Genomic DNA, 22925 nt, shown 5'->3' with positions numbered 1-22925 from the left:
CACGCTGAACTGGCTATTGTCTGGTGTGCTTCCAGGGAGGCAAAGAATTTCCCGGGTGTTTCCTGCCAAATCCACTGGGATAGTCAAACACAGCCCGATTCTCGATAACTTTTCCTGCACTTGCACATCAAAGAGTTTTCATTAGAAATCAATTAGATGTGCAGATAAAAGGTCGCTGCTAGTCTACAACACCAAAAACAACCACAGTCTGTGTGAACTTTTTAAACCTACACCTAACAACATCTCTTATCTTTCCTCAGAAGCATGTTTCACTCCCCCAAGTGTTCCCAGTTTTTTCATGTTAATCCCTTTGAGTGGTGTCACCAGCACCTTTCACTGGAAACCGTGAGTAAGGCCGAATCATCACTGAAGTAATTTACTCAGAAAATTTGGGATTTTTGAACATGTTAAAAAATGAACCTCCTGGTATTCCCCTGGATAAGATAAGAGATAAGATAGTAGTGCTAAGTTTCAAAGCTCTCCAGGTATTCTCCTCTACTTTTTCTGGACATACCCAAAACTCTTGAAATACACGATGTCACGGTAAGGCTGATGGAATTCATTTTTAAGTGTTGCTTATTCAGGGGTGGCTGTTTGATACGTGTGTTGAATGAACAGTGCTGTTCATGGAAACACTGAGTGGGAAAGCAGATCATCTGGTAGTCGTCACAGTTAAAGCAGCAGAGTTGTGAAACACTAAATGAACGCTGAAGTGGTTTACTACATGGTCAATTATCAAGTTTGACAGATCTAACAAAAACTAAGCACTGAGATTTAATGCCTTGTTGAGTGTATTTTATGTGAAATTTCTAAGGAATTTGAAGAGGGTAGGGAAACCAAGTAAGCGCAAAAACTATCTTAAAAAAAGGGAGCCAAAGTTTCTTAACTTAAGAATAAAATTTAAGCTCCCAAACCTGTCTTTTGGCAGGCATTAATAATTCAGTTCACAGCTTACTGTAAACGGAGATAAGATTTACTAAATGTCAAAAATGCTTTTTTTGTCACGCTGCAACCTCAATTTCACTACCATAAATCACCTCCACTTCAAATGTCATCACTTTCTTAAAATCACCTGCGGCTTAAAGAGAAAACCCCCACAGGTTTTTGTCACTGGAGCCATGATAAATTATAGAGGAACACATACTTCACCTAAGCTAGGGGGATATTTAGTTCATGTTGTCCATAAATCACAACGGAGTACTGTGAGCCTCATACGTCACAAGCTGTAAAGATCTCCTACAGTCTCTTTTACACTTGCATTTTTGCTTTTTTTTAACAAAAATGATCCACTTTTGTGAATTAAATTTTTTTCTCTTAATTCTTCATGGGAATTAATGATTATTTTTTCAGTTGGACTTACTGTAAATAAGCAGTTAGTTGTATTTACTTAGTACAACCATGTCTGGATTACTGTTTTATATGTTATGAAGTTAATACAGCACATAAGGCAAACATTAGCAGCACCCCAAACACTTTAATGTGAAACAATTGGTAACAATAAAGTCATAATACCATTAATATAACACAAAGCTCTGCTCCCTCTCTCTTTATATACTGATATTTATAATATGAAAATAGACAAAACAATATAAAAACCAGTGCAGAAGAATCAAATCTAGTTTCCTCTTAAAAGTGTTAGTCAGTGACAGTGTTGTAGTCAGTGGGGAGTTCCCATCTTACCCTTCACATTTTTGTGAAGCTAATGTAGCTAATTTGTCAGCTTTTAATAAACTCCTCGTGGAGTACAGAGGGTGGCTGGTTCAGCAAGACAACTTTTTATCGATCAGACTTTTGCCCAGTGACTTCATCTGCTCACTGCTACAGGGCGTGCTTACGTTTGACTCAGCAAAATACACCTAAGCCAAATCCTCTACACTCATTTGATCCTGTTACAAGTGTGGCAGCAGACTCTTGTCTGAGGCAGACAGAGTGAGAGCATAATTTTACAAATATGTCACACTCATGTGTGTCACCGCTTAAAGCTGCCCCATTTAGCTGTTTTTGGGAACTTGTGTGGGGAGTCGAGATCACCAATTTCAAAAGGGGGTCTCGGTGGACCTGAGATCATATGATGACTCACAGCGGGGCCTCTGTTGATCTGATTTGTAACTGCTGCACATGTGGCTGTGTGATTCAGCATGAGCCGGGTTTGAAAGAGGGTTTTGGTTAGCTGCACAGAGAAAATGATGTATAATAATAACCATGCAAGCTGACATGCACTGATATGTCAGCATGAGATTTCAAACTGACTCAGAAAGAGTGGAAAAACAGCAAATATAGACAAAACACAGCAGCTGGTTTAAACTAAACTGATTTTAAGGGTTACAACTTCAACATGTTGCGGCTATAGGAGCAGGAAAAAAAATGTCATGTGACAAAATCTAATGAGCTTGGAAAGAAAAGCGTCTGGACTTCTTTAGGTTTCCTTGAAGATGTTTTTTAAGTCTGGCTTAAAATTTGGGACTCCACCAATTGTTCTTAGAACTGAAGAAGCTTCTCGGATGAGGTGAAACATCTTCAAGGAAACGTAAAGAAATCCAGATGCTTCTCTTTCCAAGCTCCATAGACTATGATGACCTGGATGACTGAGAACCTTCACAGACATGTGACAAAATCATTTTGTTGTCCTTGAGGAACTTTATGTTTCAGAAATGAGCAGAATACTCATTACAGTAATTCTTTTTATATTAACAGGAGCTGAAGCATAATTATGTAAGTTTAACAAACGGTGGGAAATAAAACCCTCTTTGCTACTACAAATTTACTTATAGCTGCTAATGGCTGGTTTGCATGCTACTATCAGAATACATTTTAGTATATGTCATTAGTGTGCAACTGTTGCAGCACGTCACATATTTGATGCATTTCATGCAACAGACCAGTTACATGAAGCGTCTAGAAAGAAAAAAAAAGTGATAGCAGTTATTAATTTTAAAATCAAAAACCTATAATTAAAAAAATAAGTAAATTCTTCTTGGGACAGATTGTTTTTAAAGCATTAGTAATTTAGTAATTTCATCATATCATTCTGAATAGTGCTTGTTATATTCCATACTTCATATTGTTTCCTTTTGTTGACGTCCACTCAGCAAAACCATGCAAACTAGTTTATAAGCTCTCTGTAAATGAGGCTGTTGCTTGTCCTTGTCCCCGCAGCAATCAACAGTTAGAATATCCATAGAGGCAAATTCTTCCATTCACTAAAAGAACAATAAAAAGGGAAAGCGAGCATTTCACATGCTTTTTAGTCTGACTCCTACGTACTGATTCATGCATAACCACAATCAAGCACACCTTACATTTTCCCTGGGAAAAAAATGTGAAGCACTATTCCTCACAACTGTGTGTTTACACCTCGTTTCCCAGGTGTTATAACAGTGACTTGTATCTTGATCCTCACACCGGTGATTTCCATTTGATTCCCATGTTTTCTCTTCAGATTCAGATGTGATTCTATGTTTTCATTACAGGAATGAGCCCCTTTGTGTTGCTGTTATTTTGAACTTGATTAGAGCTTCTCTCCTGGAGTATTCCTGACAAGTTTCAGAGGTATATCTAGTATATTGGATGTGTGGTGACATGCTTTCTGTGCTGTTTAATGTTCACTTGCGATGTTACAAGTATCTGTTGTGTCACTCCTGTAGGTCTTGCTCTCTCAGAATGAATTCACTGCTTCAGTGTGATTTAAACACTGCAAATAAAGCACCTTCACCTTAACGGACCTACCTTTTAAAATAAATTTACATTCCCCGCAGCACACATTTGTACTGCTAAGTATTGTTTACAGTGTGGTTGCCATGGTAAACAACTGCTTACTGTACGAAATGGAAACACTGACCCTGACAGATCGGTTTTGTCTTTTTATCCTTTGAAGTATTTGTTCTCTGGGAGTTGACAGGTGTGTCCAGAGTTGACACCTACCTTGGGAAGTGAATCATCCGCCCCGACCAAACTGAAATGAACTGAAAGATTGACGTTTTTCTTTTAAAAAGACAGAATCTTGACCTTCTCACTAGCTTAGGCTTGATCACAGGTCAGCTAAATATGTTGTTTTAACTTCATTAAAAAAATGAAGCTAAATGCTGGGAGGATGGTCTATTTAGCACCTGTGAGGGGCAGCGGCAAAATAGGTTTAGAGTAAATACAGCAAAGAAATTTAAAAACTTAACTGTGCTGTTAAATTATTACATACTGACTGTAAATAACACTTTAATGTTTTTTGTGCTGCCCTAAAAAATCTAAATGGAAAATGTATTTTATTTTGTTGTATATATATATATATATATATATATATATATATATATATATATATATATATATATATACATACTTGGGTCAGCTGACATCAGTGGTTGAGGTACTAGTATATACATAAAGCATAAACGCTCCAACTGGCTTTTAGTAGTGATTAGATTTAATAAAAGGTTCCAAGATGTTCTTTTTAATGAATTGTATGAATGTAGTGAAGTAGTATCAACTTTAAATAGAAATACTCACAAACCATAGAACTCTCCACTTTTACGCTTGTGTGGAGGAACACAAATGTCCCTTTTTTTGCTAGTTGGTGGTGACTGTTCCCACATCATGATTCACTTATTTACAACGGCTGTAAATGAGTGACTATCTAAAAGAAAGAAGGTTTTTTTAAAAAAAAAAAAGTTATATAAATAAAACAGTGTGGAAGTTATAAGTCTGTCCGCTGAGCAACATCTAAATGAAACAGATGATGATGAATGGTCAGAAAGTGCGCTTTCATACACTGACGGCGTTTCCTGTCGTGGATGGCGACCACTTTCTGGTCTAGACGGTGTTTGAATCATTCTGTGTGATTCATTAACAAACCGTATCCTGTAGACATCAGCAAAATTTCCTGCTAAAGTGGGACTGTTTAAATTGCATACCCTTACAGCAACATCCAGAAGTCGAGTAAGGTTTGCAGGCTTTTCTTTGTCATTTTTTTTTTGTTCTGTTTTTTTAAACATAACATTATTTTACTGTGGAAGTACTTGGGGATTTTTGGGAGATTCTTCAGACCGGACAGGTTTGGACGGATTTCTCCTCGGAAGATTGTCCTGCTTAATCATTGGACCAATCGGATTCCTTGCCAGCGCCCAAAGGTGCCGGAAGCCGCACTCCAGAGTTCTTTGGGGCAAAGAACACACCTCCTGCAACAGTCAGCCGCCGACAGTGCTGCTACAAAAGTGGGTGGCGGAAGGCAAACCTGTCTTTTCAACCCTGAGCCTACTTTTACTTTGACTCGCGGATGTCCGACACTGGCGGTGGATCTTGGACGGCGGACACCGGAGAGAGAGAAAGCTCTACTAGTTGCAGTTTCCCACAGAGCAACAGGTAGATGTGATGATACACCTACAGGGCAGTGCCATGTGCAGGGAAGAGGAATGAAGGCCTGCAGTTAAGTTGTCTCATACACTACAGGAGACTCTTTCTTCTCGACTTTTCTGTTTCCGTTGTTTTCAGGTGAAGCCTCGATGAGAGCTTACTCCTTTTTTTCAAGGACCACGAAAATCCTATTTTGGAAATGCCACACTGGGTGTTTTTGGAGTTCATTTGAGATGGAGTAATCCTACCTCTTAGATCGGCGTGGCACTTGCGCTCGTTGTTTTTAGACCTCCACCTTTTTAATTTTTTTTCTCCCCTCCCAGTCTTTAAAGCATCTCCAGCAACATTTTTCATCTTCCACGCGGGAGTGGGGAACAGCATGGTGCGGACCTTGAAGCGCGGACCGTGCGGAACGTGTTACTAGACCACGGGTTCAGGAAGGAAGGCAAGATGTTGGCATAGCTGTTGAGCTGAAAACCCTGCTATGCCGACAAATTGCCATCTTTCTCTCCCCTATGCTGCCAAACAAACAGTGAATTTGTTGTTGTTGTTTTTAGATTTATTTATTTATTAGCTATACCTGCGCTCAAAACCCTCCAGGAATATATATGCATATTTTTTAAATGTCGCTTTCATTTTTGTTTTGAACATGTGCGAACTCTTCCTATGCTGATATAATGTGATGTATGCTGTTAAATGTGGGCTGACTGTATAATCTACCTGTTACTGGGGCAACCTACAGGTTCACACAGCACAGGCCCTGATTATGGATACATCATTTGCAGTAAGCAGACAAAACAAAATGCATGGTTTACTCTCTCTCTCTCACTCTGTGTGTGTGTGTGTGTGTGTGTGTGTGTGTGTGTGTGTGTGTGTGTGTGTGTGTGTGTGTCATAAAGTTCATTACATATAATTTCACAAAAGTGTTTTTTTCTTTCTGATGATTGCAAAGAAACTTTTTTGGTGCAACATTCTTATTTTTTGTCAGTGTAACATTAATCTCTTTATGACACATTCTGTTAAATATTGTTACATTTTTATTTTTTTTTAAAAAATTGGGCCTGTTTTTACTCATATCCTTCCATCATCCTTTTTTTTCTCTCATGACCCAACTGCTTTTGTCATAATAGCGTATTTTATTCCCCCTCTGATGATTCAATAATCATCGATTATTAAATTAAAGCTTTACCTCATCCTTACAGGCAAAAATGTAACAAAGCAAGCAAAACAAGCAGCTATGTTATTTGAGTGTTTCCGTTCTATGCTTAACCTACTTCTAGCTGACAGCTGTTTTTCCTTGTTATTTTGGGAGATGAAAAGCATGGTGTATTTGCAAGGTAAGATAGCCTGTTAGATATTTAAGTGCTCAGGATTAGAGAAATAATGAAAATGTGTTGCATCTTAACTGACTTCAACCGTGAAGTGATTATCGTGGTAAGAAGAATTCGCAACATTCATATCACAACACTGAGAGAGAAAATCTGGGAAAAAAGGAGTTAGCTACTATGATATATGTCAAATTCACCTGTAACTTTGCTTATTCAAAGTTTTCTTTTGGCAAATGAATCAAACTCAAAATAAAAGTGCATGGACAAGACGACAGAGTCTGTAAGCACCTGTATAATAGTATATAAGAAGAATGATTAGACAATAATATGTGATATTATCATAAGTCCATTACTGACCTGATTTTTTGATCTTAATATTTAATTTTTAAGTATTCATTATTGTGTCAGCAAAACTTTAGTGAGCTGGTAAACCTATTTTTATCACATGTTATACTGAGTGTGTCAACATTAAATAGAAATAGATGTTCTTTCTTAACAGTTAAGTTACTGCCTCTCAAATCATGTTTGCTTTCCTGCACTGAAAAAAGACTTTTTGTACACATTCTGGAAGTGGCGGTGAATTTGCTTTGATGTTACTTATAATAGCACAGTAAGAAACACAAGGAAGTATGAGTGTATACATCATAGATTTTAACTTCAGTGCTCCCTACAGCTTTGTTTGGATTGAAACCTACACAAGTGTGATGTGTGTGTGTGTGTGTGTGTGTGTGTGTGTGTGTGTGTGTGTGTGTGTGTGTGTTTTAGTGTGTGCATAAAAAGGTAACACTCCATATTGTTACCTTTTCTTTACAATATCTGCTTATTTGATTTTTAATGAAATTTTTACAGATGACAATTTTACCTTTATTTGTTTGTTTTCTTGGAGGCATACTTTTTTCAGTAGTATATTGGCCTATATTTCCACTACAGGACATCTTTGCTCCTGCCACACTTTGAAAGCGCCTCATTATTGGTCCTGATCTTTTAATTATTTGTGGCAGCTTATTTTGATGCAATGTTGTCACAGTTTACTCATTCAGCTAATATTAGAAATAATTCTAATATCTTGACATTGTTTGAGAGCTGAAATTAAAGGACCGGCATATGATATTATTTCAAAATGCATCAGTAGTGTGAAGGAATGCAAAGGTTAAATGTAACATAACACAGGTCCTAACAGCAATCAGACTGTCAGACAGTAAAAGTTCCCACTGCCCTTTATGTACATAAAAAATACATAAGAAATATATGTGATAGAGTGTATTTTAATGAATATGTATACAGTAACATTTGCATGTAGAACAAATTTATTGTATTTTGTTGACATTCTACATTTTTAGCAGTTAGGCTTTTTTTTTTTTTTAATTATTGTTTATTTTTCTGTTATGTCTGTTACCCCCCCCCCGTTTAAAAACCACAGTTATATTTGAAAGAATGACGGTGTGTAACTATGACTTTATTTAAGCTACTGGTTTCTGCTAAAAGTTTACTTTGACCAAAATCTTAACTTTCAAATAAAGTTAAGTGTTTTTATTTATTTACTGTAGCAATAGATGATGGTATAACAACAACAACAATAATAAATATTCCTCATCAAAAACAGCATTTGCCATAAAAGTTAAAGCTGACCGGCTTGCACATTCTATTTCTGCATGCGGCCACCGACCGGCCTCTCTTCTCTCTTCACGCTTTCACGCTGGAACATGACTTTGCACCGCGTTGACCACGTGAGCAACGCTTGGTGGTCACGTGAAGGCGTCCTGCAGTCTGTCTGTATGCTACTTTCTCTTTCAGATGTGTGCGTACATGTCTGCGGTTTGTTTGGCGTCCACGTGAAGACATTTTTTGGAAAACCGCGAGGTAAGAGCACGCACCGTGAGTTACCAGAGCGGCTCTGACGAAGATGCGCGGTGTTTTATTTTCCGGCCCGGAACACATTAGCTTAGCCTAGCTTAGCTTGGCGGAGCTAGCCTGTACTCTGTTCCTAAGCAAGTTAGCACTCGTATAACACAGGGACAATTTTAGGTTCAAACGTTTAGGTAGGGCTCAGCTTCTAATGAGGAAAACATTCATTTAGTGTTACATATTGCAATTTTTACATGAATCAAATAAGAATAGTTAATGCATATATAATATATATAGTTAATACAGTGCTGTAACTATCACGAGTCGTATACCACGAGATGTTTTATAAAGAAAATAAATAATGACATAAACTGCAATCGTCAATTCGTTAGAAGGTTGACGATTGCAGGTGATTTAAACAGGTCATTTCACTTGCACCTGTTTTAGGGTGGATCCTTATTAAACCTGAGGGAAAGGCTCAGTCATGGTGACCAGAGTTTTCCTGAGTAAGGCGAAAACCGATTTGCTGCAAAGCACATGTGACGATAAACATGCACAACATTGTTTCAGCCTCTTAACAGAAAGACTGCCACTCCATGTACCTGTACAAGAAGCAATCTGATAATAAAGTTGCTTTTACATACAGGTTTTTGAATACAAAGCCTCATTTTGTTGTAAGGACTCAACAGAGGGCATTAGGCATCCCATTTCAAGTGTGCTACTGAAAAGCACACTTTTATGGCTTATTTCTTTCTGGAAATACAGTTAAGGTTTTCCATTTAATTTCACTACCTGTAAATAAGGTAAATGAACACAGTATTTGTGACATAAGTTACTGAAAGGTTAGGAAGAATCCACATTTAGCACACTGCTTAGTTATGTGAAACATTAATCAGTGAATGCAGGGAAAACAGAAGGCACCTTGGCTTGATAACAGCGTTGTAGACTTTGGTCACTCATCCGCTCTTATTGGTTTCTCTTCACTGACATCATCCTGCTTTTGCCCTCACTCCCCTTTTCTATTTTCCTCTTAGTCTTTGTGCTGTCATTAAAAAGTACATGTAACACTGAAACAGTATTTAAAACCCAGTGAAAGGCATAAACTGATCCATATTAATTATCCATCTATGTCAATTGCAATGTTCAGATTCAATATTGCACTGATACTGATATATGAGGTAAAGCAGCGGCCCCCCCAACCTTTTTTGTGCCACGAACCGGTTTAATGTCAGACAGTATTTTCACGGACTTTTTTTAATGTGTCACAGATAAATACAACAAAATAAAATGATACGACCAAGACAGCAACTGTGGTATTTTGTAAATATATTAATAAACGCGAATTCACTGTGTAATTGTGTAACTTTATTAGCAGCATCCTCCTGAAATGCACCAACAACATTGAGAGTAACATCCCCCTCTCTGCCCCTTAATGCTCTCTGGTCACTATGGTAATGCGTAAATATTTATTTCAAAATAAGACACACAATTACAACACGGGAAAAGACCCAGGGAAACCTGAAAACGATAAATTTCACACCCGAGCCTCAACTCTCACGGCCCGGTAACAAACGACTCCGGTCCGGGGGTTTGGGGACCGCTGAGGTAAAGCCCTCTTGACTTTCTCTCATTAGAATCCAGTTATATGTTAGTTTGTTTTATAAGTGTGTTTTTATTTTAGAAAACATATTTATCAATTCATGAAAAAATTACATTTGTAATAAACTGTAGTTTCTTTAAATTAGTTCTTTAAATAAACAATCAAGCTTAACTCCACCAGAATAGGAAACTTTGACAAAGTGAAAAAACCTGGCTCATCATCTCTATATTAAAATATCTTATTAATACGGTTATTTTTAGGGGTGCTAAGATAAAATTTAGGGATGCGTTGGTAAAAAGGTCTGGTGTAACTTTGGCATTTTTAACAAACCTGTCCCTTTATGAAACAATGAAGCAAAAGTGAAAGATTTCAAACCTTTTCACTTTTCATAAATGTTATTATTTTCCCCTGTTGGTTAATTTTGAGAAATAAGCATTTGTAGAACGGTTTGGACACCCACTGCACTGACTTACCACAAAGTTGTGTGTTTAACACAGATGAACAGCGACAACTTTAACCTGAGCGAGAAGATTGTGTCACCTTCCTACATCCGTCAGGGATCGCAGGCTCGCCGTAGCCATGAGCAACTCATCAGACAGTTACTGGAACAAGTACGCTCAAAGCTTTCTTTTGTTTCCTCATACCACTGCAGTGAAGACACTTCCTCTTTCATGTTGTGTGTGTTGCAGGGAAAGTGTCCCGAGGAGGGATGGAGCGAGAGCACTGTTGAGCTCTTCCTCAGCGAGCTAGCTGTGATGGACAGCAACAACTTCTTGGGTAACTGTGGAGTAGGAGAGAGAGAAGGCCGGGTGGCATCCAGCCTTGTGGCAAGACGACATTACAGGTTCAAGTTTGCCCGCCAGGCCTTATGCGTTATTAGTGATTCACTTTTAAACCCAGACTGATGGACTGTGAGGCAGATAAAAAGCAAGCGGATCTTTTGTTGTTGTTGTTTTTTCTCTACAACAAATATTTTGTAGTGCAGGATTGTGCTTAAAGCGATTCTGATTTAGAATAGTTGGAAGAAAAACTTAGTGAATACTCTGCGCCCATCTCTGTCACACTTGGAGACACACTTTTTTTATGTTGCCTACGTACATCACCACAGTGGATTTTAAATAAGACAATCAAGATGTGATTAAAGTTAAAACTTTCATTTTTAATTTAAAAAAAGTATTTTAAATATTTTGCTTTAACTGTTTAGGAAATAGTTGGATTAAAATCTTTTGCCGTCAGTGACTGGATGAAGTGTAAAAGCCATGGACATGGTCTTCTCTTCTCGGTCAGGCCTTTACCTCAGCCGCCTTCAGTTTGTGGGCCTCCGCCTTCAGTTTATGCTTAAGTAACTGAAAAGCTGCTCTGTTGGGCTACGATCAGATGACCACCTTGGCGATTTAGGAATATCCAGTTTCTTTGCCATGAGAAACTCTTGGTTGCTCTTGCAGTGTGCATTGATTCATCATCTATTTGCAATGTTACGTACTCGATTCCTTTGGCAGCTATGCAGTACAGTACTGCTACTCTGCCGTACATGCTGGTTTCATCTGTCCCAGGATTTTCTCCATGTCCGTGCAGGCTCTGTTAGATGCTTTCTTGTAAAGTCTGTTCTTCCCGTTCTTGAGTGTAACCAGCAGTTTGCACATCACTGTGAACCCTCCATATTTCCGTTCATAAATGCATCTCTTGATTTTGGACTTTGTCAATGATATGCCTACCTCCTTGAGTGTTTTTCATTTGACTATAAGTTGTGAAAAGTTTTTTTCTTAGCTATGAAAATAATTTGAAATCTTCCCTAATTATAGTCTGTGCTCTTTAAGGCCTTTTGGTGTTGCTGGGGTGATCAGTGCATGGCTTCTTTCTAAGAGTGTGTCAGATTGTTGAATTAGCCTCTTCTAATATGACATCATTAGGTTAAAAATAAAGAAAAAGATGTTCCACATCTTCAACATTAAGAGTTCCAGTAAACAGATACCACATTTTTTGTTAAACCCCGTGAATTAAAGTTAAAAGTCTAAAGTTAACTAACACTCTGATTGTTGAAAATTCACTGTGGTGGTATATAGAGGCAAAACTACAAAATCTGTGTCATCATCCACATGATTATGGGTCTGACCGTCAGCCATAAATTGGTTTGAGGTCAGGATGCTGACTCGGCCGTTCCAAAACCATGATTTTCTTTGTTTCAGCCTCTGTGTGTTTTGTTTAATTGTTTTATTGCGTGCACCAAGCTTTTCTTGTCCTAAAGTTATCTTTTAAAATGTATTTTATGAGGCTTACACGTTACTCTGCAGTGTTGTTGTTGTTTTTTTCATCAAAGCACAATATTATTTTGCCAAAACATTCCACGCAGCGTTTTCCAGATATGTTGTAGAACACTGAGGTGTTCTTCCAGCTACAGACATACTGGAGAGACTTTTGGGAGATTATTTTGGCAAGTGGTGCTTTACCTTATGTTTTCTTTTATTAATGTCATTTGATAATACATTTCAGCGTATTAAGGTGAGGACATCGCAGGTTTTAGCAAGTTGTAGAGATTTATTTCTGCAGGTGATTCTTTGTCACCTCCAAACTTGGTGTGATCCTAGGTAGAATTGGGGGAGCTGTGCTATACACACTTCAGACCTCATTTCCTTAACAGGGACACTTGATTCCAGGTTGCTTTTGGGGAACGGCTAACTGAAATTTACTGTGTTTGATAAAGACATGAAAACTTTTTGTGTGTTATTAGTTTAAAAAGACTTATGTTTGCTTTTTGAACACATTTCATGAATGATAAGTACAAAACCTTTTGTAATTCTAATAGATTTTGTTGCAGTTTTGTCTGTAACGAGGTAAAAGCAGCTATACTGATATACAGATAAGGACAAAATTATTAGCCCCCTTATGAAATGTAATTGGCCTTTTTAACAGAACAAGTGATTTTCAATGTAGCATTTATAAACATACCAGTTTTCTTCAGTAAACAAACTTTACCGGGGTGAATATTATTAGCCCCCTGAAAATCAAGGATGTAATTAACTTTGTAATGCTCACTGCTTGTAAAATCAAGGTAAAACTGAAAGTTTTCTTCCAATTTACATACAGTAGAAAAACGTCGGAGTTTGAGCTGTCACTTGAAAAAGCATCCAAAAACAATAAGTTTAGAGAAAAGGATTTGTGCAAAGTAACATGAGCGTCCAAAGTAAAACCAGGATGTTTGGAAATGCTGCGTTTAACAAGAGAAGGAAAAAAAGAAATTGCTTGCTCTGTTTACCTGGGCTTTCGAAATACTTAATAAAACAAGGATGTTTCATAGGGGAGCTAATAATTCTGTCCTCACCTGTATCTGTGGGTTTTTTTGTTTTTTAAATTGGCCTTGCACGCAGATTTATTACACTGGGCTGTGAAATGTCAGCTTTGTGCTCATCACGGAGTTTAGGAGGTCGTTTAACTGCTCGTGTTGTGACATCCAGCTGTTTTGTCTAGGCTGATCCACGGCATCGGCCGGTCAGGTGACATCGCTGCTATTCAGCCTAAAGCTGCAGGATCCAGTCTGCTTAACAAACTGACCAACTCAGTTGTCCTGGATGTTTTAAAGCTTGCAGGTGTGTAGATCTTATCAGTTACACTAGTATTTGTGATAAGGTAGATGTTAAATTTTGCCTTTTCCTCCCAAATGTCCACTTGGTAAAGTGTATGGAAGTCTTTATGTAGAATTAACAAAAGGTTTCGAAGTCTTATTTTCAGTTGTCTGCTGCTTGTGCGTTACAGGCGTCCGGAGTGTGGCCAGCTGCTTCGTGGTACCCATGGCTACAGGGATGAGTTTGACTCTCTGCTTTCTGACCCTTCGTCACAGGAGACCCAAAGCCCGCTACATCATTTGGCCTCGCATCGATCAGAAGTCCTGTTTCAAGTCTATGATCACAGCAGGTGACCATATGACTCGTATCCAGTGTCCTGTCAACCTTACATCCTGATCAGCGAGCACGTCTGTGTTTGAAATGTCATTGATCTTGAAGGGGAATATTCAATCAGATTAATTATGAAAGTGTTTCACTTTATTGCCATCTTTAAATCGTTTGCTTACATTAAGACATTACTGTTTTCTCAGGCTTTGAACCTGTGGTCGTGGAGAATGTGCTCGAGGGTGATGAGCTGCGGACAGATTTGGAAGCAGTTGAACGCAAGATTGAAGAGCTCGGAGCTGAAAATATCCTGTGTGTTCATTCAACGACTTCTTGCTTCGCCCCACGGGTCCCTGACAGGTCTTGTAAGCTTTCATTCATGCCCTCAGATTTTATTATGTCATGTTATGTATGTGTTGATGTAGGCTGCCTGCAGGATTTCTTACTTTCAAAGGAAACATAATGTATGTTGCTTGTTTTGGCTCATGGTGTGGGAATAAGGTCTGCACCATTTCTAACACTGTTTGTTTTGGGGTCTTGCAGGCTTGAGGAGCTGTCATCTCTCTGCAGCAAGCATGACATCCCCCACATAGTTAACAATGCATATGGCGTACAGTCGTCCAAATGCATGCACCTCATTCAGCAGGTATCAACACTCTTCACTGCACAGTGCATGTAGCAAGTTGATCTGGACCTCACCTTTGAATGCTACGATGTGATTTTCTCGGATTGTCTGTCATCAGGGTGCTCGTGTGGGAAGAATCGATGCCTTTGTACAGAGCCTGGACAAGAACTTTATGGTTCCAGTAGGTGGTGCTATAATTGCAGGCTTTGATGAGTCGTTCATACAGGAGATAAGCAAGATGTACCCAGGTGAGTGTTAACGCTCACTGGTATGAAATAATAACCAGGTGGGCATGTGTACCCATGCAGATTTGTGTATTTACATAAAAGCAAATGTTTTGAAAGTTTCAAAGTGTAGAGCACAGTTTTTAGTTTTTATGCACTGCCATATTTTAGTAAATTGGTAATAAAGCATGAAAATGTTTGAATGATTCGTTTTCATGCTTAAACATAAGATGGCTGTTCACAAACATAAAAATCCTGCAGCCCACTTTGTGTTTATTGTGCCCTACTCTGATTGATTAACACGCAGGCCTGAAATCAAGCATTTTATTCTTGATCTTTTGTTGATTTCCTTGTTCAGGGTGCTACAATCATAAAGCAGTAAAGTCCCCATCTTTTCTCTATTAGCTCTGAGGACTTGTTAACATGTAAATGTTTAATAATAAATATATTACAGTAATTGGAAATGAAAAGAAAAAAGTCCAGAGTCCATCGAGAGGCACTGGGCTATAAAATGGGATAACTGTAGTATGAAGAAACAGGGTCTTGTTGTTGTTTTTGTTCTTTGTTGTTGTTGTTTGTTTAACTTCAAACCTATTCAGCACAAATTTCCCTCTTTCCTACTTTTTCTTCTTGACCCGAGACTGCAAAGACAACCACATTGTTCCCGTTCTAAATGTTAGATCCATGATTTCTAACAAAATCTCACCACTAGTGCATTTTAACCATCATCGCTGAAACTGGGGTGTATTTCATTGGGACTGTTGATGTCCCCATGGTAACTGAATTCGCTACAATCCTACCTGCACTGTTCTCACACTGTCACAAATCCATCCAATCAGAGATGGTATGAACTTTGCACGAGGGAACTGGGAGGTTAAAGGCCAATGTTTAAACCAGCTGCACTGGACAACTGCGTTGTCACCGCCATCAGATAATGTCTAGAGAAGTTCATTGATGTGCTTTTTAAACATTTTGGGTAACAGAGCCCTCTCAGAAAGCAGCAGTGAGACTGTGCTTTTCACTTTGGTTCATTTGTTTAATTTTCTCATGCTGCAGTCGAGCTTCTGTCAGTGGTTGGAAAGTGTCCAGCTCTGATACCTTGCACTAGCTGTCATCTGTGGGTATACTGTTACACATTTTCTTTTCTGTCAGGCCAAATCTGAACTGGAGTTATACCAGCTCATAGAAAAATGACACCAGGCCCGCTGTAGAAATGCACAGGACTTTGCATTCAAAACACTTTAGGTTCATCCCGCCAGCAATCAGACCGATGAACCCTCAGTAACCCCGGCAAGCATCTTATTTTATTATCGGTTTTTAGTTTCTTTACTTGTCAAAAAGACACTAAATTATTTCACCAAAACCTCAAACTATCAGGGTCAAACTTATTACCCGATACTCCAGTGGGATTCAACTCAGGGCTTTATGCAGGCCAGTCAGGAGTGACGTATGTTTTGATTTGTTGTTGTGCTGGAAGTCAAAGCGATGCTGACTGCTTGAGGTTTTTTTTCCTGCCACCCTGATGAGATCACAGTTCCAGACACATTGCAGCGTCCCCGCAGCAAAATACTCCCACCACCGTGTTTCACTTTGGGGACTGTTCTTTGGGTCGTATGCCTCTCCCTCCAAACACGAGCAGCGTCTCTGCAGACAAACAGCTGTAGTTTAATCTCATCTAACCAAAGCCGCGCTTCCAGTATGCATAGTCTTCCTCCAGGCTATTGTTGGGATAGTCCAGTCTGGCTTGAATGTGACTCTTCTGACAACGTGGAGATTTTCTCTGTCTGAAATCTCGAAGTCAACAAAGACACTGCGTTTAGTTGTCGTGCAGCTTCCCTGCCTGGACGTCTGTGTCCTGAGCTCCATCGCCCTTCTACAGTCCTCGACACACTGCTCTGAGGCTCTTGATGCTTAACAGCGTATTTGAAGCATATGAATGTCAAAAACTGTGTTTAAAAGCCTGCACTCATCTTCTTTTACTCTCCTGCCCTTTCTAATTGATCCCAGAGGTGGATATGTGAAGCACGAGCCGGCTAACTCATTCACCAATGTGTCAGCAGCTGTTCTGGGGCGTTTTAGACACATCTCACTCTAATTTTCTTTCAAGAGTCTTTGAAATGTTTTCCTTCCTACCTCTGCCGGGCTTCTTGTGTACTGTGTGAAGAAACTAGTGTGTTTAGAAATGTTATGTTATGTTTAAATCCTGTCAGGGGGCTAATAATTTTATCCTCATCTGTATAAGTCAAATTGGATTGTTGTTAAACATTAATAACAATGCTTCTAGTTCAGTTTGACAGCAGGTTTTTTTTTTTTTAAACGCTTCTGCCTTCTCTTCCAGGGAGAGCATCAGCCTCACCTTCCCTCGACGTCCTCATTACCCTTCTCACGCTGGGAGTCTGTGGCTATAAGAAATACTTGTCAGAAAGAAAGGTGAGAGTGGTGCACACGTCACCTTTTTATACGGCTAAAAATAGTTCCTCACTTAGTTAAACGTGGCTGTTATGTCTGCTGGATGTTTCCAACACGTATGATGAGAACATTACGGGACTGCAGGAGTATCAGGTGTATATTGTAGTCGGTCTGAAAATGTCTCCGTGCCGTGTCAGCGTCTTTCCTACTAAAAATGGCAATAACTTATATAAGTTGTATTGAGTTGCAGTTGGCTATATGTTACAGTTTTCTGTGTGTGTGTCCTTTTTTGCTTCACCTGCATTCTCACTGATGATAGAGACTGTGGACTTGAGTGTGTAGTGAGCTCTGTGAAGGAAGGAGTACACTATAGAAAGATAAAATTGATTCTTTGAGAGTTTGAGAAAACCTCCCCTGGTGGCTTCCTGCTTTAAAGCAGAGTTGCTCACAATGCAGCATCCTCCTCTTTCGATGATCGGCACTGCAGCATTCTCTCTCCTCTAAACTGCTGCTGCGCCGTAAATGTGCTGCAACTGAGAGAATCTGTTTGTCCTCACACTCGGAGCACAGAAACTCGAAAAGGAGTAACACTTTAAAGTAGACGTTTTTTTAGGAATTACCCCCGATTCATATATAGAAATTACACGTATTTAAAAATGATGCCATACAATACTCAAAGTGGGATATCGGTGTACAACCTAATCCGTAGCTGAAATGTATACCTAGGAGATTCCTGTGGCCTCTTGCCTGACCCGACACACCATCAGAGCTTATTGATTCCTCTCGGTCCACTTTATGCATAATTAATGTACAGAACCATTTTTTTCCCATAGAGTCTGCAGAACGTCTCTCCCAGAATCACGAGCTTTTAATAATTCAAGTGTTTCATCTGTTTAGGTTCATTTACTGCCTCGTGTGTACCACCGGTTTAGATAATGTCTGCATAATGAAAAGAAGAAACGGGTGATGTGCGTGCTTTTGTTTTAGTCGGGGCGGCCTTTGACTCGTCACAAACACAAACTTATTGTCCTGCACTCTCACCACCACTTGCGCTGTTCTCCTCCTGCGGCATAATAAAGTCATCCTTTGTTATTAGAGGACAATGGACACTTAGAGACACTTGACATCATTGAAATGCTGTTTGTGTTTGACTCTTGACAGGGAAAATATTTTCCCTCTTGATGCTTTCAAACAAGGACAGTATGAGTCAGCAGAGTGTGCCCTCGCTCACACACACAGACGCAGTGAAAAGAGCTTCTTTGGGGAATCTGGAGCTGGTAGCTAGCAACAAACGCACTGTGTTTAGTTGTCGTGTAGCTTCCCTGTTTGAACGTTTGAACATCATCGTTCTATTTCAGTCTTTCACACGCTGCTCTGAGACTCTCTGTGCTTAATCAGCGTATTTGAAGCATGTGAATATCAAAAACTGTGTTTAAGAGCCTGCAGTCCTCTTCTTTTACTCTCCTGGCCTCTCTAATTGATCCCAGAGGTGGATGTGTTAAGAACAAGCTGGACAGGAAATGAACATAGTGCTTGTACTGAAGCTTAGAGAGAAACAGACACACATACAGGGTCAGGCAAATAGGGAAGAGTTTGGTCATGCATCCACCTGCTTTGTTGGAAGATTTGCTTGATTAGCAATAAAACCAAGGCTGCTGCTGCTGTTAAAATAAGGCTGTCTGTATGCAAAAAGGAGTATTGTAGTGCTATTTATAGATCTTGTGTGTTGTTCTGTGTCTTCATCCTTCTTGTGTGTATCGGCATGGTGTGCAGGAGATTTATTCGTTCCTGGCTGAGCAGCTGAAGAGTCTGGCTTCTGCACACGGGGAGAGGTTGCTTCACACCCCGCACAACCCCATTTCTCTGGGTAAGCTCAAAGTGCTGGTTACGTATCAATTGATCCTTACTCTGCTTTTCTGAAATGGCATAAGTCTTTCTGGCTTTGCGTTTGGTCTCAGATGTTTACTGACTTCACTATGCGCCTCTCTCTTCCAGCCATGTCTCTAGATGGTCTCCAGGCCAACAGCGACAAGGCGGTGACTCAGCTAGGATCCATGTTGTTCACCCGACAAGTTTCAGGAGCCAGGTAAGGCCATGTTGATGATGTGGCCTGGAAATGGACATGGAGGGGGGAGAGAGAGAATAACAGGATAGGGGAGTGTGTTTGAGTGGGTTTAGAAAGATGTTGCATTTTGCTCGGCAAAATCAGCAATCAGGCAGATGGGTCTACTGAATACTGAGCAGCGGAAACTACTTTAGAAAATTAAGACAGCCCTTCCTATCACAGCCGCATCCTAAATAAAACACGATGTTTCCATTAGATGTTGAAGGATGTGGTCTCCTCTGGGGCAGCGGGCATCTGAAAGCAGCAGCATTAGTGAGGAGGATTTGTCAGTTTTTAACTGTTTCGTTCTCACTCTGTCACATGAATCGATGGATCTGCATGAATACACAATTTCAAATTAGGAGCATGGCCCCCACCACCCCCGCACATTTCATTTTGTGTTTTTTCTCTTTATAGTTTTCAATCGTGCATGAGAGCTAATCTAAATATTTTATATATCCAGAATAAAAGCTTTATTTGGGTCATTCTGTCACGATTGTTTATAGTGTTGTTTGGAATTTAATGCTCCCAGTTGGATTTTTCCAAGGTCCTAGTGTGAAGCGTAGTCAAATGTTTTAGCCTTGTACGTCCTGAGCATGTTGTGTTTTCATAAAAGAAAAGAAATGTCTAAGATTTGAGTTTCGTGAACAGTTTGCAGCTGTGGACGTGGCATTAAACGAAATGCTCTCAGAGCCAAACATGAATACCGTGGGAGGCACCCGGCTTTGCCTTTTCACATCAGTAATGAGCTTTTCTCTTCTCCAGCTGAAGGGATTAATAGAGATCTTCATCTGATTCTAGTGCATTCTGCTGCCATTGTGCTGCGTGCACAGTCCTTATAGCTGGGCAGTAATTGATTTCACATTAAAGTGAGTCTAAACTCTGCTGACAGTGGTGAAACCTTGCCAGAATTTATGGCCACGATTATTATTTACAGTGTTGCAGTTGAAACCAGGTGAAGTCCCCGCACATCCTGGTCCAGCACATTTCAAAGGTGCTCTGTTGGATTGAGATCTGGGGACTCTGAGGTCATTTAAGTACAGCTCATTTTCATGTTCAAGAACTCAGTTTGAGATTATTTGAGCTTCATGACGTGTTGTAAGCAGCCCTCAGAAGATGGGTCCTGCACACTGTGATCCTAAAGGGATTCACGTGGTCAGCAACAATACTTATTGTAAGCTAAAGTTTTTAAACAATGCTTATTTGGTACTAAGCGGCCCAAAGTATGGCAAGAAACCACCACCAGCTGCCTGAACAAAGCAGGATGGATCATGTTGTTTATGACAAATTCTGACCCTACCATCTGAATGTTGGGCGTATGGTTGTGTGGGAAGATTCCAGCAGATCAGCAGTTTCTGAAATACTCAGACCAGCCCATCTGGCACCGACAAACACGTCACATTCAAAGCATCTTAAGTCACCATTCTTCCCAGTTCTGATGCAGAGTTTGAACTTCACCAGGCCTTCTTCCTAAATTCTCTGAGTTTCTGCCACTTGACTGGCTGATTAGATATTTGCTTTAACAAGCACTTGAACAGGTGTACCTAATTAAGTGGCCCATGAGTGTACATCGCAGTGTTTGTTTTATTTGTGAGACATGTTGATCTGCGGTAAATATTACATAAAATAAAGAGGTTATTTTTGTTGTTTTTTTAAATTATTGTTAAAATCCCATTGCTCTGTGTTACTATGTTCACTCGTGTTTCCAGGGTGATAACACTGGGCAAGGAGCAGACCGTAAGCGGACACACGTTTCGCGGGTTTATGTCCCACTCGGAGTCGTACCCCTGTCCTTACCTCAACGCTGCCTCCGCTGTGGGTATCACTCGAGAAGATGTGACGGTCTGCATCAAAAGGCTTGACAAATGCCTGAAAACTCTGAAGAAAGAGGGCGGTGCGGTGTCTTCGTCGGACCAAGAGGTCTCTATAGGAGAGTGACTGAACTGAGGCTGAACATTTCAACAGGAAGACTTTGACCTTGTGCTGCCTTCATGCAGTTCTTTCTGATTTGGACTGTGTGTTTGTGTTATGAGTCATTACTTCTGGCAGTGAAACACTGTCCAGGTGGTCATAAACCAAAATAATGCAAGCATGTGTCACTGATTAATTCCCTCATCAAGTGATAATAGGACAAAACGTGCATACACATGCTGCTTAGGAGCATCTGGTCATAAGCCACTGAGCTAAATTTAGACCAAATGTATGCAAAGACTGTTGTTGACTGTGTATGTTTAACTTTAATTTAAAGCTAATTACACATCCAGCCTTTACAAAAGGACCTCTCATGTGTCTCTTCTTTCTTTCACTTTGAAAACAATCTCTTTTTCTCGTACACTTTCCCCCTCATCGTTACATAAAATAGTGCATCTTTGTAATGTCATATGTTTTACCATGCCTTCTCCAGTGTACGGTAACGTGATGCCAACGGTACTGAGCCATTAACTCTGTCTGAACCCTGTTTATTCAATAAGCTCATTTATTTTTAGGCTCTGCAACAGATCACACAGAGCAGATAATCATTGATGTACATCAAGCACAGATCACTCACGTGTCCAGCAAAACAAATACTCACTGTTAGTCTCGGTAAGAGCCCGTAATGTTCGCAGCATTAAAAGGACAGTTCATTGTGAAATCGAATTAACACGTTTGTCCCTCTGGCCTGCAGTGTTTTATCTGTGTGGAGTTTTCCTCCTACTAAACTGTAGCCATCAAACAAACCTCTCTGCAGAAGAAAGCAGAGATATGAGGCTTTAACTCACCCAAAATCAGGCAGCTCACACCAAAAAAAATTAACCTGGAAGAATGATGAATTGTCCATTTAGCAATTTAAGAGATCTGTAATTAGATTTTAATTGCGTGTTTTGCTGTTATGGAGCAATGGGCAAATTGTAATTACACTGAGAGCTTCACCAGGGACTTGATCTTTAATCACATCAGGCTTCACTGTATTTGCGGAGTTCAGCAGTTTTCTTGAGTCTTGTGTGTTAATCCCTTTGTTTTGTAATCACAATCATTGGGAAGCACAGCAGGTAGTGGCCTCAGGCACAAACAGTCACTCCTGCTAACTCCCGTCTAATCCATATTTCAACACTGCATTGTCCAAGTCCCTCCTGCGCCCTCCCCTCCATTCTCCGTACATTATCAAGAAATACTGCGCTGTGAAGAGTCCGGGGCAAGCCTCCGCAGCAGCAGCAGTGCTGGGCCCAGGTGTGCTTGTGTCCACAAATGTACACAGTCAGCAGCTGTATGAGTATTTTTGTTTTTCCAGCTGCTACACGTTTCCTGACCTGCATTGCTAAATGCTAAAAGCAGCAGCAGAGCGAATCCAGCCAGCAGCCTTTGAAAGCGGGCTGGGCTCTGATAGATATGACTGCTGTATCAGCACACTTTCACTGTTCCCAAGCTGTACTGAGCCGTTAACAAAACGGTGGAAAAACACCGCATGCTGGTACAATGCAGCACTCTGAAGAGCAGACGTGGCTTTCACAGATGATTTTTTTAATGAACGCAGAAAAAATGTATCTCTTCATCAGCTTTAGTCTGAATTAATAAGTGATCAGGTGTGG

The 22925-nt window shown here is 39.9% G+C and overlaps 1 protein-coding gene across 2 annotated transcripts; it reads left to right on the top strand.

Annotated features, from left to right (window-relative positions):
* Positions 1 to 8390: 8390 nt before the first annotated feature.
* sepsecs (Sep (O-phosphoserine) tRNA:Sec (selenocysteine) tRNA synthase) lies at positions 8391 to 21637 on the top strand. 2 transcript variants are annotated; one of them, XM_084924353.1, is made up of 12 exons: positions 8392 to 8528; positions 10611 to 10724; positions 10803 to 10957; positions 13579 to 13697; positions 13864 to 14022; positions 14204 to 14357; positions 14541 to 14643; positions 14741 to 14870; positions 17185 to 17276; positions 19029 to 19122; positions 19251 to 19341; positions 21069 to 21637. In XM_084924353.1, exons 2-12 carry the CDS (start codon positions 10611 to 10613, stop codon positions 21295 to 21297), a joined length of 1440 nt encoding a protein of 479 aa, XP_084780479.1. In that variant the 5' UTR covers positions 8392 to 8528; the 3' UTR covers positions 21298 to 21637. The 2 variants fall into 2 exon arrangements, with proteins under 2 accessions (XP_084780478.1, XP_084780479.1); XM_084924352.1 differs by having other exon boundaries at positions 8391 to 8528; positions 10611 to 10957.
* The last annotated feature ends 1288 nt before the right edge of the window (positions 21638 to 22925 follow it).

This window comes from Perissodus microlepis, chromosome 3, assembly GCF_051167445.1.
Source record: "Perissodus microlepis isolate ML-2025 ecotype Zambia chromosome 3, ASM5116744v1, whole genome shotgun sequence".
Classification (NCBI taxonomy): domain Eukaryota; kingdom Metazoa; phylum Chordata; class Actinopteri; order Cichliformes; family Cichlidae; genus Perissodus; species Perissodus microlepis.
The sequence above is the reverse complement of the archived record's forward strand: the minus strand, read 5'-3'. Positions and strand labels throughout refer to the sequence as shown.

Excerpts from the sequence above, each read along its gene's own strand:
- sepsecs (XM_084924352.1), top strand. The coding sequence starts at position 10,611 with ATGAACAGCGACAACTTTAACCTGAGCGAGAAGATTGTGTCACCTTCC. Across the intron at positions 17,277-19,028 it reads AATACTTGTCAGAAAGAAAG|GAGATTTATTCGTTCCTGGC; the intron begins GTGAGAGTGGTG and ends CATGGTGTGCAG. Across the intron at positions 19,342-21,068 it reads CGACAAGTTTCAGGAGCCAG|GGTGATAACACTGGGCAAGG; the intron begins GTAAGGCCATGT and ends TCGTGTTTCCAG.